Here is a 14149-nt window from a genome sequence, read left to right on the forward strand (position 1 = left end):
TAAAATTAAAGTGTGAGTAATTGTCCTTCATTCTAACTTCTTACTTATTAAAATTCATAATCCTTAAATTTGTACTTTTTCCTCTTAAAAATGCTTTGATTTAAAAAATACTAGATAATTCAATTTGTCTATTCATTTCAAGTTGGAAATTAATGTATTTGGCTTGAGGCTACGTAGCTTTCTCTCATTAGTTGGGGCTGTCCAAAGATATGTGAATATTTCTGATACAATGAGACACTGGGATTTTCAAATATTGCTGAGATCTTAATCAAAACTCTGCTGATTGCTTGGGAGTTGGGTCCTTTGAGAGAGAAAACAAATCAAGCTGCCCTATGACTAAGTTATATTCGTAATGTTGCAAGATCACTTATTTCTAAAAGTTAAAAAAGTGGGTTTTTTTTTATAATTCCGTATTTTATATTTGCAGAAATCTTGCATTATACTTGGCAGATTGTCCAAGGTGCTATGCATATTTAGCATTGGATTTATGTGCCCAAGAACTATTTTAACCAGTGGGCATTTATTCCATGAAATACCCAATTTCAAGGGAAGACACGTCTTTGGATTCAGTTGGTGTCTGCTTAACAATCTTTTGCATTATACTGCCTTCACAGTGCTTCAAAGTATTCATAATCTTTAATACTGTTTTATTTTTTAAGATATATATTTCACTGAGTTATCTCAGTGAAGCAAACAAGTTTAAACAGTGAATTTATGAAATAAATTTCATTCAGTGAACTTTTACAGACAAGTATGATTCTGCTTTTTAGTCTCAAAACCTCATAACAGAATGTACATGTTATTATTCCCATTCTACAGATGAGGAAATTGAGGATTAGGAAATTATGACTTGGCCAAATTCATACCACCAGTGACCAGCAGAGTCCTGGAGTACTCATCCTCAAACAGTGCCTCGGTCCATCACAGTTTAGGTCTTCCCTTAGATATCATCTTCTTAAACAACCTTGAAGGCTATCCAGTAAATGCCATCTCTACTCTTCCCTGCTCAGTCAACCCTCGCCCACTTGAATTTTCTCTAAATCACTTCTTTATCTAAAATCATCAGATTGGCAGCCAGTTCACACGTCTAAGCAGGATTCTACACTGCCAGAGTGCTGATAATCCCGACAATCATATATTGCCCCTTTCTCCCTTTAGAATATAGACCTCATGGAGTTTTCTTTGTGTTCTCAGTGGTGTCCCTGGCACCACACGTCATACTTTGACACTTTTACATCGCTGTGACTAATGGTTGAATGTTTTCATTGACATCTGTGATTTCGGCTCCTGGTATCCTGTGGCAGCAATTAAGTCCAAGATAGAGTTTAGTTTAAAATCTACAATAAGAACACACTGAATATGTTACAAATGTCTAGCTGCCCCAAAGCTGTGGCAGATAGCTGGGACTGCATCGTGACACAGGCTCTGTTCTGACTGCATGCACCTTAATCTCATTTCTGACATTAACTACCATCCTTCCCAACCATTACCCCCAACAAAAGTTCTAAAGTATTAAAGCTCTGTGTCATGCACAGCCCTAGCATGTTTTACTGTGAGTGGGGCAGACATGGAGAGTCTACTTGTCCAAGAGTTCTGCACAGATAAAGGAAGGATATAGTTTTGAGAGGAATGCTATAACTACAAAGTGCATCCTGAAGGCCATTTAGCTCACAATGAAGGTCTGTGTTTTAAAATAGCACTATAACAAAGTAACTACAGAGTTTTGGCAAGGGCTTCGGCTATTTATAGAACTAAGTAAGGCATGGTAAATAGTGACACAGTACCCAGTTCTGCCTCGCCATAACCCCAAACTTATAAGAAGTACTGTAATTATATTTTTCTACTTTAAAAAAAAAAAATCATAGTAGCCATTATCAGTTTAACCATACGGAAGCTCGGGCTGAGATTTCTTTTTTAAATGCGTAGTTTTGATTTTCAACAGCTGCACTGGGTCTTTAATCATATATTATCTTTATGAAGCCTTTTTCTAACATATGTTAATTGGCTGTTTTCTGTGACAAATTATGAGCTCTTACTTTGATGAGGTTCAATTGCAATCATGTTGGAGTCGAGTACGTAGAGTTTCCACCCCTGCTGGCTCCTCAAACCACTACAAACATCCGCACGTCACTACAGTGCTGAGTAATGGCAGGATTTGGGCTGGCTGATTTTGCTACAGATTTTTTTTTTCCCACAGGATATTTTCAGCTTCTTTGTACTAAATCTGTTGCAGGGTTTGCCCTTTTTAGCAGAAGCATGCTCTAAAATTAACATCAAATCTTATTGGAGATTACTATAATACAGTGAGAAATATTTCATAATACCACACCCCTGCGTCTGTTTGGCTTTACTGAAATTTCAGTACATTTATTACACACTTTAAAAAAGTCAGTCCGTTGGGAGTTTGATATTTTCTATATCATTAGCATTTTGTAACAAATGTTTGAATTTTCCTCTTTTGAGGGGCAAATGTATTGAGTTTCACAATCCAAGTATTTTATATATATATATATATATATATATATATATATATATATATATATATACACACACACATATATATTTATATGTTCAGCTATCATAAAGAAATAAATACACACAGCTATTTTTCATAGGTGTTGCCAAATGTAACAGAATTTTTAAAGTTAGATTATATATTTTCTTTTTGTCTTTTCAGTTACATCTGTTGGTTAAGTAATAAAAATAACTGCATATTCCGTCAAGGTTAATGTCTTACTAGATATACAGCGTACATTCCATTCTCTATCCTAATGTCAACTTTTAATGTATGATTAGGATCAACTGAAATGTTCTAATCCATCTGCTCTGAAAAGTGTGACAGATAGCTTGCATCAAATACCAACAGATGATCAGTGGTAGCTATAATTACAGTAGATATAAATATAAAGTGCATTTGTTTATATTTGGCGGGACCTAGTCCAGGTAATTGATTAAGTCCTTAAGGACCTGCTTCAAACATCAGTCATATTGGTATTGAGTTAACTGTTTCTGTCTTGACGTCTAAGGCATAGGGCTCAAGGTAAACTGCAGTTATCCAAAAGCCAAAGCTGGGGGTCAGATTTCCATACAGGTAGGTATTCAAGTTTAGAATAAGATGAGCTAGATGTGAATAGGTGCTATTCCTCCTCAGGAGGCTGTTTTTAATCAGTCATTTCCCTGGAGTAGCACACAATCAATGAGCTCTAAATCCTGAGGCTACCTGCACTGGTACAAAAGTCTGGGAACATCATTACAGAACTGACAACTGAGCATTTGTGAAAAAATTAGAACAGAAATTAAGGGTAGAAAAGGTTAACTTCAGAAATATTTCTGTGGTATTGCTTTTTTTAGAGGGAGGTAAAAGAGATCATTTCAGATGTTTCTAAAAAGGATTATTAAACCCAACTTCTTTACTAATGAAGTTATTATTGATTGATATTAGCCAGAATGCTTAAACATGTGTACTATTTTGAGAATGTGCATGGGGTCCCTTTCAGCATGAGGAAATTGGCATAAAGCTTCTTTGTCGTTAGGGTCAATGCAGCCAGAGAAAATGGCTTCAAGAGCCTGAGTGAAACTTCAGTGTGACTGCAAATCCATGGATGCATGATGTCTTGAAGAAGTGTACACAATGAAATTTAGTCCCACTTGATAAGACACATGCTTAATTGGCTTTAAGAAAATAAACCAAGGTAAAGAACAATGTGTAAATGAAACAGAGAACTTGACACTTGACTGTATGGGAAGCCCGTGAGCCATGTGGCTTAATTGGGGCCAGTTGGGATCATTTAATGATTGCTGTCAGAAGATCAGATTTAATTCTCCTTATAAGAGGACCACAGTGGGATAGAGTTAAACAAATTGTCATCAGAGGTTTCAGATGAACAAAACCTTAATTAGGTTGATTAGGACGCTGTAAAAGAAATGAAGAGAAATATAAAAATTGATGAATCACTGGGTTCCATACTGAGGTATGTAATAGTAATATTGTCTTATATGCCATATTATTGAGGCATTTTGAATGTTCACTTCTGTTATCCTGTAAGGTTTTCATATAAACTTTCTAAATGTCTAAAGTTTAACTGGAAAAGAAAAATACATGGCATTCAATTTAAATAGTAAATGATTATCAAGCAACAAAAATGCTAGCAGAAGGACAATGTTATTTCTTCCCATTTTTAAGGTTATCTTTACATATTAAATAATTAGGAAAGTAATTATAGTGTGAATATAGAGACAGACTTCACTTAAAATGTCCCTTTGACCATTCATATCACACACAGACTGTTTAACTTGTGATCATACTCGGGTGTCTTAGAATGTATTCTTATTGTTTGTTATCCATACATTTGGAAAAACTGAACTGTGTTTTCCCATGTGCTGTGCATATACCACAACATACACAAGCACAAATGTACAATCCATATAGACTTCTGAGAAGAAAATATTCATAGAACATTTCCATTTTAATCGTGAAATGTGATACAGTAAAGATTGAAAACATAATGAACATATTATTTTTCCTATCAAGATCATGAGGTGCCTGGAAATTCAGATTTTTGTCATAATAAGATGAAAATATATAATATCAACGTGTCCCACTTCAAGCCTAGCTCGCTTGCTTCAGAGGCTGACAATTTTGTTGCGCTGCTGGTGGTGGTGTATATGCTTAACTTGCTTTGTTCAGGAACAGCAACAAAAAATCCAGCTGCATGTGCTTATTGAGAGGTTACAGCTGGGGAGCAGAACGGAATCTGTGATGCTAAATAGTAGCTCTTGCTTTGTGATGAAGACAGTGTGGCTTTACCTTTGTGGTAAGCCTTGCCACATCACTAAGTGGCCTCTGAAAACATGGTGGCTGCACTGTTATGAAAACTTAGGAAAACAAAGACATGATAGAACCCTAAATTAATTACTGAATCTGATGTGGAAATACTGAAAACCGTGGTGTGGTTGAAGAGCATGAGCCTTTTGACATATTTAGACCATTTGGAGTTTATTTTGGCATGAGGATTGCAGAATGCTGTTTTAGCTGCAGTGTGAAAAAAATGTCCGGGACAGACTATACTATGCATAACTGTGACAGGAAAGCTGTATTTCCCTCATGTTTATTAAATTGTTTATAATGCACTGCCATAGTCTAAAGGTGTGTGTCTCCTAAATTCTGGAACTGTGTAAATAAAATGATTTATGTAAGTGATAATGGCAGGTTAGGCATACTTATTAAATTAATTGCAGGGGTTTTCAAAACGAGTTCCTTTTTAGCCTTATTATATTTCTGACATACATTTCATCTCCTTTTGTCCTTGGGGAAAGATATTAAAGTAGGACTAGAAGCATTAACTTAGAGTTTCCAGCAGCCCTGGTCATTGGGAAAATTGATATATTTCCCTAGTTATTTCTACTTTTGCAGCCTGAAGCTCTTCCATGGCTGATACTTAAGAGAAACTTCTTAATTTTTATAATGTTATAAATTTTTCTTCATATAGTGATTATTGTTACAAGATAAATGAAGCATCATCTGTTAGAAGCAGTTCCTCATTAACTTTGTAAAGTGAGGTTTTTGTGGTGTATAGTAAGGACTACACTGTTCGCTTGATGGCCTTCTTCTATGGTATAACTTTCAATTTATGCCTTAAAACTGAAGCAATCTCTCAAGTAGTAGCCCATGCTCCCAGTCCTACTGTGTACCCAGCAATTCATGACCATCCAGCAAATGAAAAACTATTTTTCTGATTTTTGTTAGGACAAGTAACAACAAGTAACTGTTGTTCTGAGGGATTTAATCACCAGTCCCTAGTTATCCATGCTAGAATTCAAGCTCTGAGCTTACTGGCTCCAGAATCTAGTCAGCTTCCCCTGCTTAGTACAAATTATTCTTATCCTACTTATGAGAGGCTATATAAATTTGATAAAAATATGTAAGTGAGTTTATCAATCTATTTATGTATAAGCAAAAATAGGAAAATGTTCTTAGGAGTAGGCATTAAAAATAGCAGCTAAGGGAAATACCTCAGCTGAGGGATACAAATTTTACTAAACTAATTCAGTTAATCAACTAGTAGCTATTTAGCTTCTACTGTATGCCTGGCTCGTGGATATAGATAGTGGGAAAACAATAGATTTATCTGGCAAACAATTTTTACTATGGTGAATGCTGCAAAGGAGAGAGACTTGATTCTGTGTGACCTTGTGACAGGGCAATTTGATATGAGCAAGACATGGAGTGCTTCCTTAGGAGGGGAAACTGGAGCTGGTACAAAAGAGAGAAGTTAAGGAGGCACAGAAGGGAAGGAAAAACATTCCAGGCAGAAGGAATTGCATATGCAAACGCCCAGTGGTAGGAAGAAGTATGACAGAGATTGGAAAAAACTCATCAATCCTATTTGTTTTATGCATGTGAAATATCATGTTACTAGAATTTAAAAATGATTCAAAATTCATCACATTGATATGAAATTGGAGTAAATTCAGAAAATAACTTGGGTGTTTGGCATGGTGTTATTTATCCAGTGGAAAAGAATGCTGTTCTTTTGTTACCCTCAGAAGGATAAGTCTTGGCTATATGACTTTAAAATTAAGTATTAGCTTCTTAGCTAGGATAACATGGCATATAGTAAGTTCAGAAACAGAGTGACTTTCAGGACCAGTGAAACATTCTCAACTCATCACATAGTCAGGCACCAATAAGAATAATAATTTGGTTATATCATTTGACGTTTAGAATAGCTCTTTAGGGAAAGAAGGTAAAAGTTCTGCTTGTTCTTTTTAACCAAAGTATAATTGCACGCCTCATATGTCTTTCAAACAAATCATAAAGTAGAAAGTTAAGTGTATCTAAATGCAACATAATGAGCTAAGTTTTCCACCTAAAATGATAATGAATCATTTAATTGTTGAATCAGTAATACCAAGCTTACAGCAACTGGGCTTATGATCATTTTTGACCTTTAGTAGGTATCTGGCTTGTATTAATTTTACAGTGGCATTTCTTCTTGTGTGATATAGTGTGCTTAATTTTCAGCCTTGAGTTTTTATGAGACATTCTATGAGGTTGCTAATGTTAGTGAAAATGTAAGTCAATGAAAAAGTTATCTGCCAATATGAATAAAAGAAAATCAGAATGCTTTCTTTGCAAATTGACATCACATATTCTAATGTTTTATCCTTATTCATAGGCTGTTTTTATTTAAGTGACTGCATTGTACTTATTGTAGCAAAATACATGCTTTGCAAAGATAATTTTAGCAGAAGAGAATTAATTTCTTCCCACATCTTCTAATGTGGCATGGCAGTCTCACTTGAAGATCAAAACACATAACTGAAGGTTATGTTTAATTTCTAAATCAAAGTGTTGTGGGAAGATGATTGAAATCTGACGATGACTCAGATCCATTTGATATGTGGCTTTCTTCCTACAGAAACTTTATGGTAGGCTGCCATTTCCACATTAGAAAAAAACTACTAGTGATAAGATTAAAATAAAGTTTCACTATAAGCTGAAAGTTTATGTTAGTTACTCCATTTGTTCCTAGTATGAATTTAACGAAAAAAAAAAAAAAAACTTGGAACACTCAGTAACATAATGATCCTTTTCTCTCCCATATATCATCATCTTTTTTTTATTGTGAGGATGAACAGGTAGTCAATGTATTTCACCAACAAACTTTTTTTTTTGTCCAGTTTTTGTGATTCACTTTTTTTTAACAAACAATTATAATTTATATATTTTGGTTCTTTGTTTGTATAGAATTCATTTGCCTTGAGGGAAAGACTATATGGCTATATCAACTATATGGCTATATTAACTATATGGCTATATTAACTTTGTTAGATAATTTTGGTACAACACAATAGATGGTAATTGAGATATATCTGCTGCTTCATCAAAGTCACTGTGAGTTTTTCTTCTTTTTGTTTCTTGAAGTAATTATAACAAAACACAAACCTAGAGCTGAAATGGTTTTTTTCCTCCAGGTATTTTAAAGAAAGAAATTAAAAATCAAGTCCCAGGTCTGGATTTCCTTCAGTGTCCCTTATCTGAACCTCACCAAGGCCTGTGTGTGGGGTGCTGCACAGCACACTCAGACTGTTCTGCTCAGAGAAGGAAGTGGAGAGTTTTGGTTCCCATTTTACACTTCTGGAACAGTTTAGGGAAGGAAGCACCTTTACACCTTTTATTGTTCGTGGTTGCTGACATCACATCCTTCCCTGACCAGTCTGTGCGTGTTTCCTGCCATTCTGTCAAGATTCTTCTGTGTTACTAGGAGGGATTTGTAGGAGGGAGGGAGGGTGGAAGGAAGACAGCAAGAAAAGTGAGGGAGGAAAGGGGGAGGGGAGGAGTGTGTCACTCAGGGGAACTTGTTTGTAAATGAGAGAGCCAGTGGGAGATGGTCTTTAGCATCTGCCCAGAAGAAATTCTTCTCTACTGGGTCCCAAACACTTTGCCTTCATCTGTCTGCTTATGCCAAATTCAAAGTGAACAGAAGCCTGCCATAATGAAGTTCCCCTTTTTAGTAAGCAGCCTGATTTTATTTTTCTTTTACTTAGGTTGGCTGAAAGGGGTGGGGGGAGAATGCAGAAGACTATAACTCTATAGAATGTAACTATAGTAAAGTATTTTTTCCTTTCTTTTTTTTAAATTACTAATTATTGATATGTAAATTTGTCATTTCAAGAATGGTTCTTTTATGTGGAAAAAAATAGCAGCAAGACTCCTGGAATTATTGTAAGCATATGTTTGTATATAATGAAAGTTTTCAGTGTAATATGGAATTCTACTATAGGTTGTTTAGCTCTTATATTATTTTCTTTTTTTTTACATATGTGAAAAACAATTTAACAGATTACTAAAGTTATATTATGTCTTCCTATGCCTCTTTAGGCCTACTAAAAATTACTACTAGAAACTGACCTTACAGTATAGTCTTCACGTAAAACTCAGTTTAGAAAAATAGTTATGGCTAAGAAAACAATGTGTGAGCTATTGTTAACCTTCCTAAATCTTTGCATTTTATTGACATCCTTGAAATATGGTGACCACAATCAGATGCTCCAAGTTACATGTTTCATTACATATTTTCCTTTACAGTTACTCAGTGGTATCATCCCCATGAATTGCATGTGAACTTTTATATCAATTTTGCGTATTATGAATGTTCAGAAAGCAACACTACAAGAAATATTTTTTCACTCAGAAAACAAAAAAGTTAACGTCTATTGAAATTTAAACTTGTGTCTCTCCATTATCTTGCATATTTCAAAAAGGAAAATATATTCAATTTCTATCAATCATTTTATATATATGCATGCGTATGTGCACACACATACATGTACACACATATATACATATAATACATTCACACATACATTCTTTCTGGCAAAATATTTTTCATTATGTCTTTAAAAATTTGTTTTTAAAGTCTGCTCTTTCTAAAAAGCCTCTCGTTTCAAAGTTGTGAAACACTGGTGGTGATGCAGAGCAACTCTTATGAGTTGGTTTATCAGACCCTCGCTCTGTCTTTCTGAGTAAACTTTTTTCTCCAGGATGTCTGGCTACTTGTTGGGTTATTTGTGTTTTGAAATCAGGGTCTGTAGACCTTCGCGTCTCCTCTGCCTTGTCACCACGCTCTAATCTGTTCACCCTGACCTTCCACCTTAAAGTGAATAAGCGCTTAGACAGGCAGAGTTCTGTAAGCAGATAGTGCCACCCGCCTCAGCTAAATGAAAGGAAGGGAAATCGTCCCATGTTCATTTACCATGGATTCATGGATTGGTTTTTCTGAAATAGAGAGAGCCTCTTTGTCTCTTTGGGGTCTGGTACATGTGTGGGAAATACCATTCTAATGTGCCGCTTTATTCTAAGGTAAGACTACAGAAAACACAGGGAAGTTGCCCAGTTGAGTGATATTTAAGACTGATTCTAAAAATAGATGGACAATGTTTGGCAACATGGACTACATGATGCAATTGTGCCGTGTGGATTTTTTTTTTATGTTTCAATGTGATTTTAATAGAAGTTATATAGCAAATGTTTTCATGTAAATTTGTCAAATGTGTGTTATTTATGGACCTTTTTAAAACTTTTGAACTCTTTCCAACATTTAAAAATGCAGCTGGAATAATAGTATTTGATAAGCACCATGGTCAGGATGTAACTCAGCATGTACATTCTGAGAGGCAGAACCGACCTACAGGTTAGTAGAAAGGCATTAAGCAGAAGAGAATGGATAGTCTTAGTATTTAAGCAGTGCTTAATCCACCAGAACTAATTATATCATAATAGCTTTTGCAATTAGATAATCACTGAAACTTACATTTAAAAAAAATTTATTCAAGGTGACAAAAATTTAGAAATTAAGTTTGAAAAATCAAAAGGCAGCTGATGATCAGACGGACTACCTAACAGCCTTCCTGTTCCAAGAACCTTGAACTGGAGCCAAATAATCTATTAAATAGCCAGGACATTGGCTTAGCGTTACATAATACATGTGGGAATTTATCAAGTCTGTGTCAGACATCAACTAAAATAAACAGGGAAATTCTGAACAGTGTGTAAAGTAGTTGTATTCATTGACATAAAATGAGATGAAATAATTGAAGCTGTTGCTTGCAAAGAAGAAACCATTGTGGAATGCTTTCTTGTTAACTTCCACATTTCATAGCAACTCATGCTCATTATGTTCAAATATTTTCAGATATAATTTAAAATTTACTAAAAATATATTTTAGGTATTCTGTGTTCCTTGAGTTTACCTCTTGTAATTGATGATCAGCACTTTGATTTTAATTCATGACCTAGAGCTCTCCAGTATATAATATCAAGCTTCTTTAATTTTGTATCTTACTCCCCAAAGAGATGTGTCTTATTTAAATGTTTAAATTTAAATGGCTTATTATAAAAATATAGTTTTAAATGGAATAATTAATTTGATTTTTTGCACCATTTCTTTTCTATCATCTTTTTTTGATTCTTGTGATCAACATACAGTCTAAGGGCTTTCAAAAGGAGGAGATCTCACTGCTGACAGATGCTTATAACGTAAAATGAAATATACTACATTACTTTAACAGTGTTCTCAGAGCGGGGATTTTTTTTAAGTATGATTAAAGGATTTAGATTTAAATTAGTTGACATTTACATATATCAAATAGCACTTTCATAATCGTCCATCCTATTTGCATAACTAGGGACGTTATCACCTCTGCTGTCAAAACACGAGATTGTTTTCCCTTCAGAAATGAATTAGCTGCCCTACTTAGCATACACAGGTATATAAAGGTTCATTAACTCCCTGATTTAGGTAATTTTTCATAACAGGAGGGTGAAAATTGTCACCTAATTTTATTAAAAAATATTAAGAAACTCTTTACCAAAAAAATGCATTTCAAGTGTTTGGCTTTAAAGCAGTTTTCATCATTTAAATGAAATGTCTTGTTAAATTACTTATGAGGTTATCTTAATTACAAAAGCAAACAATTTCTACTTGATATGCTACTGAATATGATATACCATGTGCTTTAAATAAATATTTATTTTATTATTTTACTTCCATATAGTTTATTTCCTGGATGAAATTAGAGTATAATTGTTCTTTTGAAACTGGCTTGCTGTTAAAGTGTTATTTAATTTTTCTTTCTTGTTCAGCAGGAACGAATGCAGGAATTTGGGAACTGAGCCGTGCAAGTGCTGAAGAAGGAGATTTGTTCGAAGGAAACAGGAAAGAGAAAGAAAAGGAAGGAAAAAATACATAATTTCAGGGACGAGAGAGAGAAGAAAAACGGGGACTATGGGGAGAAAAAAGATTCAGATTACGAGGATTATGGATGAACGTAACAGACAGGTGAGTGGGGTAAAAATTTTCTTTGTATCTTTATTTCCTTAGATTATTTAATACATTTTCCTCAGGTACATTAAGGGTAGTGAAAACATTTTGAACTGGTAGACATAAATGATAGGTTTTTGGAATTAAATGTGGCCAGTTTAAGTGCTTAAAGTCTTTTACACGTAAAAGGGAAAATAAAATCACCTTAACTGTTAGAAATATAGTTTAAACGTTCATGATTATTCACTTGTTACTTCAACATGAATTTTAAATGGGAGCTGTACTTGTATGACATGAATAGCTTAATAATTAGGAGTTAATAAGCATAGCATTGCTACATTGCACGCATCATCAAACAAAGATATTCTTATATTCATGGGAACTAGGCCTTTTGTGGTCATCCATTTGAAGGTTTGTAATATAGGCTAAATATCCTATCTAAAAATGAGTTTCATTCTTTTCACAATGAAAGGGCTTTGAAATGTATCCCAAATATTTTAAGATTGTACTGACAACAACAACAAAACACCCATACAAGATGTTAGTTAACATACGACATATAGGCAAGAACTTTCAGTTAATTCATACTATTTTCTTCAAATCTTGAATTTTATAAACATAGAGGCAGATGGTGTCATATTTCTTTCTAGAACTCCAAAGATAATGTCTGTATAAGACAATCAGTTCTGAAGACTTTACACATCCAAATGTTCTAGTTGACATTACAGACTAGAATGCCTTTGGTCTAATTCATGTGTCTTCACACTTGAGAAGAATAGATTTAGCTAGACTGTGTAAAGGCAGCTTGGTGGTTTGTACACATACTAATGTTAAATATCAAGTAATATTTGATATTTAACATTAGTATTTAACTATTAGTGTCAAGTAATAGTCCTTGGGAGAAACTACAATGCTGCTGGACCCCAGCTTTTGCATATGAATCATGGAACGTGCAGAACAGCCATTCCTTGGCCTATTGCCTGTTTACCCTAAATAAAGACAAAGATAGTATTGGGATCATCCTACTGTGATTCCTCCCAAATAAAGATCCTTATCTCTGCTAAGTGTCCCTTTTTATCTTCCTAGACTTGCAAGGGAGACTAGAATAAATTCATTTTTCAAAACTCAAAGTTGAGATATATATATATACACACACACAAATATATATATATATATATATATATATATATATATATATATATATATTCTAATGAATAGGAATTGTTATTTATGCCATCAAAGCTAGTAGGACATTAAAAACTCAGGAGATTTTTAGGTGTTCAAGTTTGTACCCCTTTAAATTACTATAAATTTTTAAGTTACACAGGCTAAAGGATGAATGATACAAAGATTTAAGATGGATTCCTTCTGGGTTTTCATACACATTCATTTATTACCATAGGTCAAGACAAACAGTAATAACTATCAATATTAAGGCATTAACTTTTAATTGACTTATAGCTTAAAATTGAAATTAAACTGAAGTATCAACCTTCATGTACCATTGACTGTCCAGAATTTGTTATTTGGACTAGAATGTGTTTTGATTGCAGTCAAAAATCACATGAATTAGCTTTTACATTGTATTAATTAATAGCACCAGATAATTTTTAGGTTCATGAGATTCATTGTATCCTTCTCTCACTTAACAAACATAGAAGAAAAATTTGCCAAAAAAAAAACACATAAAACTCACGTAGGGTTACAAGAACTTTAGCATCATACTTTTGAGCTAACAAGTGAACTTTGAAACTTTAAATATGGTTGTGTTTACCTTTCCTATTGCTCTTACCTATGCTAAAAGCCATAATAATTTTAGGAAAAGAAAAATTATTTAAATTTAGTTTAGTTTGACTTTTTCTCTGATTCTAAAAATAGATTCCTTGATTTTATTCTGTAGAATTTAGGATCTATTTATTCTTTTATCCAGTCTGTAAGTATAATAGGATGTTTAATCCAGTGCTCTTAAATGGAAGAAGTAAAATAGAAAATCGTTGTGACTTAATATGTATTTTAGTGATTGTTTTAGATGGCTGTTGCCCATTTTGATCAGCTCTCTTATATACTCAGGTTTTTCTTGCTTACCTCTCACCTCCTCTGAGAGTTGTCTCAAGAGCCTAAAGTATGTAGGTCACTTCTAATAGATAATCAAAACCAGCAGATCTATGGAGGCACCTCTAAACTGAACTTCCTTTAAACATGCTTTCACATGTTAAGAAGAAGTATGCTAGCTGTTTTGCCCTTCTGAAGCTGCCCTGCCATACACAGTCTAGTAGGATCTCACTTTGGCTCACTGTCATGTTTCTTAAATGGGGTAAGAGCTG

The 14149-nt window shown here is 34.1% G+C and overlaps 1 protein-coding gene across 15 annotated transcripts in view; it reads left to right on the forward strand.

Annotated features, from left to right (window-relative positions):
- Nucleotides 1–14149, forward strand: part of Mef2c (myocyte enhancer factor 2C) — a 144468-nt gene that overhangs the window by 40707 nt on the left and 89612 nt on the right. For 9 of the 15 annotated variants that reach the window (XM_027927969.2, XM_071612430.1, XM_027927977.2 and 6 more), the window contains exon 2: nt 11648–11843. In XM_027927969.2, the coding sequence (XP_027783770.1) occupies nt 11790–11843 (54 nt within the window). In that variant the 5' untranslated portion in view covers nt 11648–11789. Of the gene's footprint in view, nt 1–8326; nt 8517–9740; nt 9866–11647; nt 11844–14149 lie in introns of those variants that run through there. The other 6 variants (XM_027927965.2, XM_071612425.1, XM_027927967.2 and 3 more) reach the window with 5 other exon arrangements.

This window comes from Marmota flaviventris, chromosome 5 (assembly GCF_047511675.1).
Source record: "Marmota flaviventris isolate mMarFla1 chromosome 5, mMarFla1.hap1, whole genome shotgun sequence".
In the NCBI taxonomy this organism is placed as follows: Eukaryota; Metazoa; Chordata; class Mammalia; order Rodentia; family Sciuridae; genus Marmota; species Marmota flaviventris.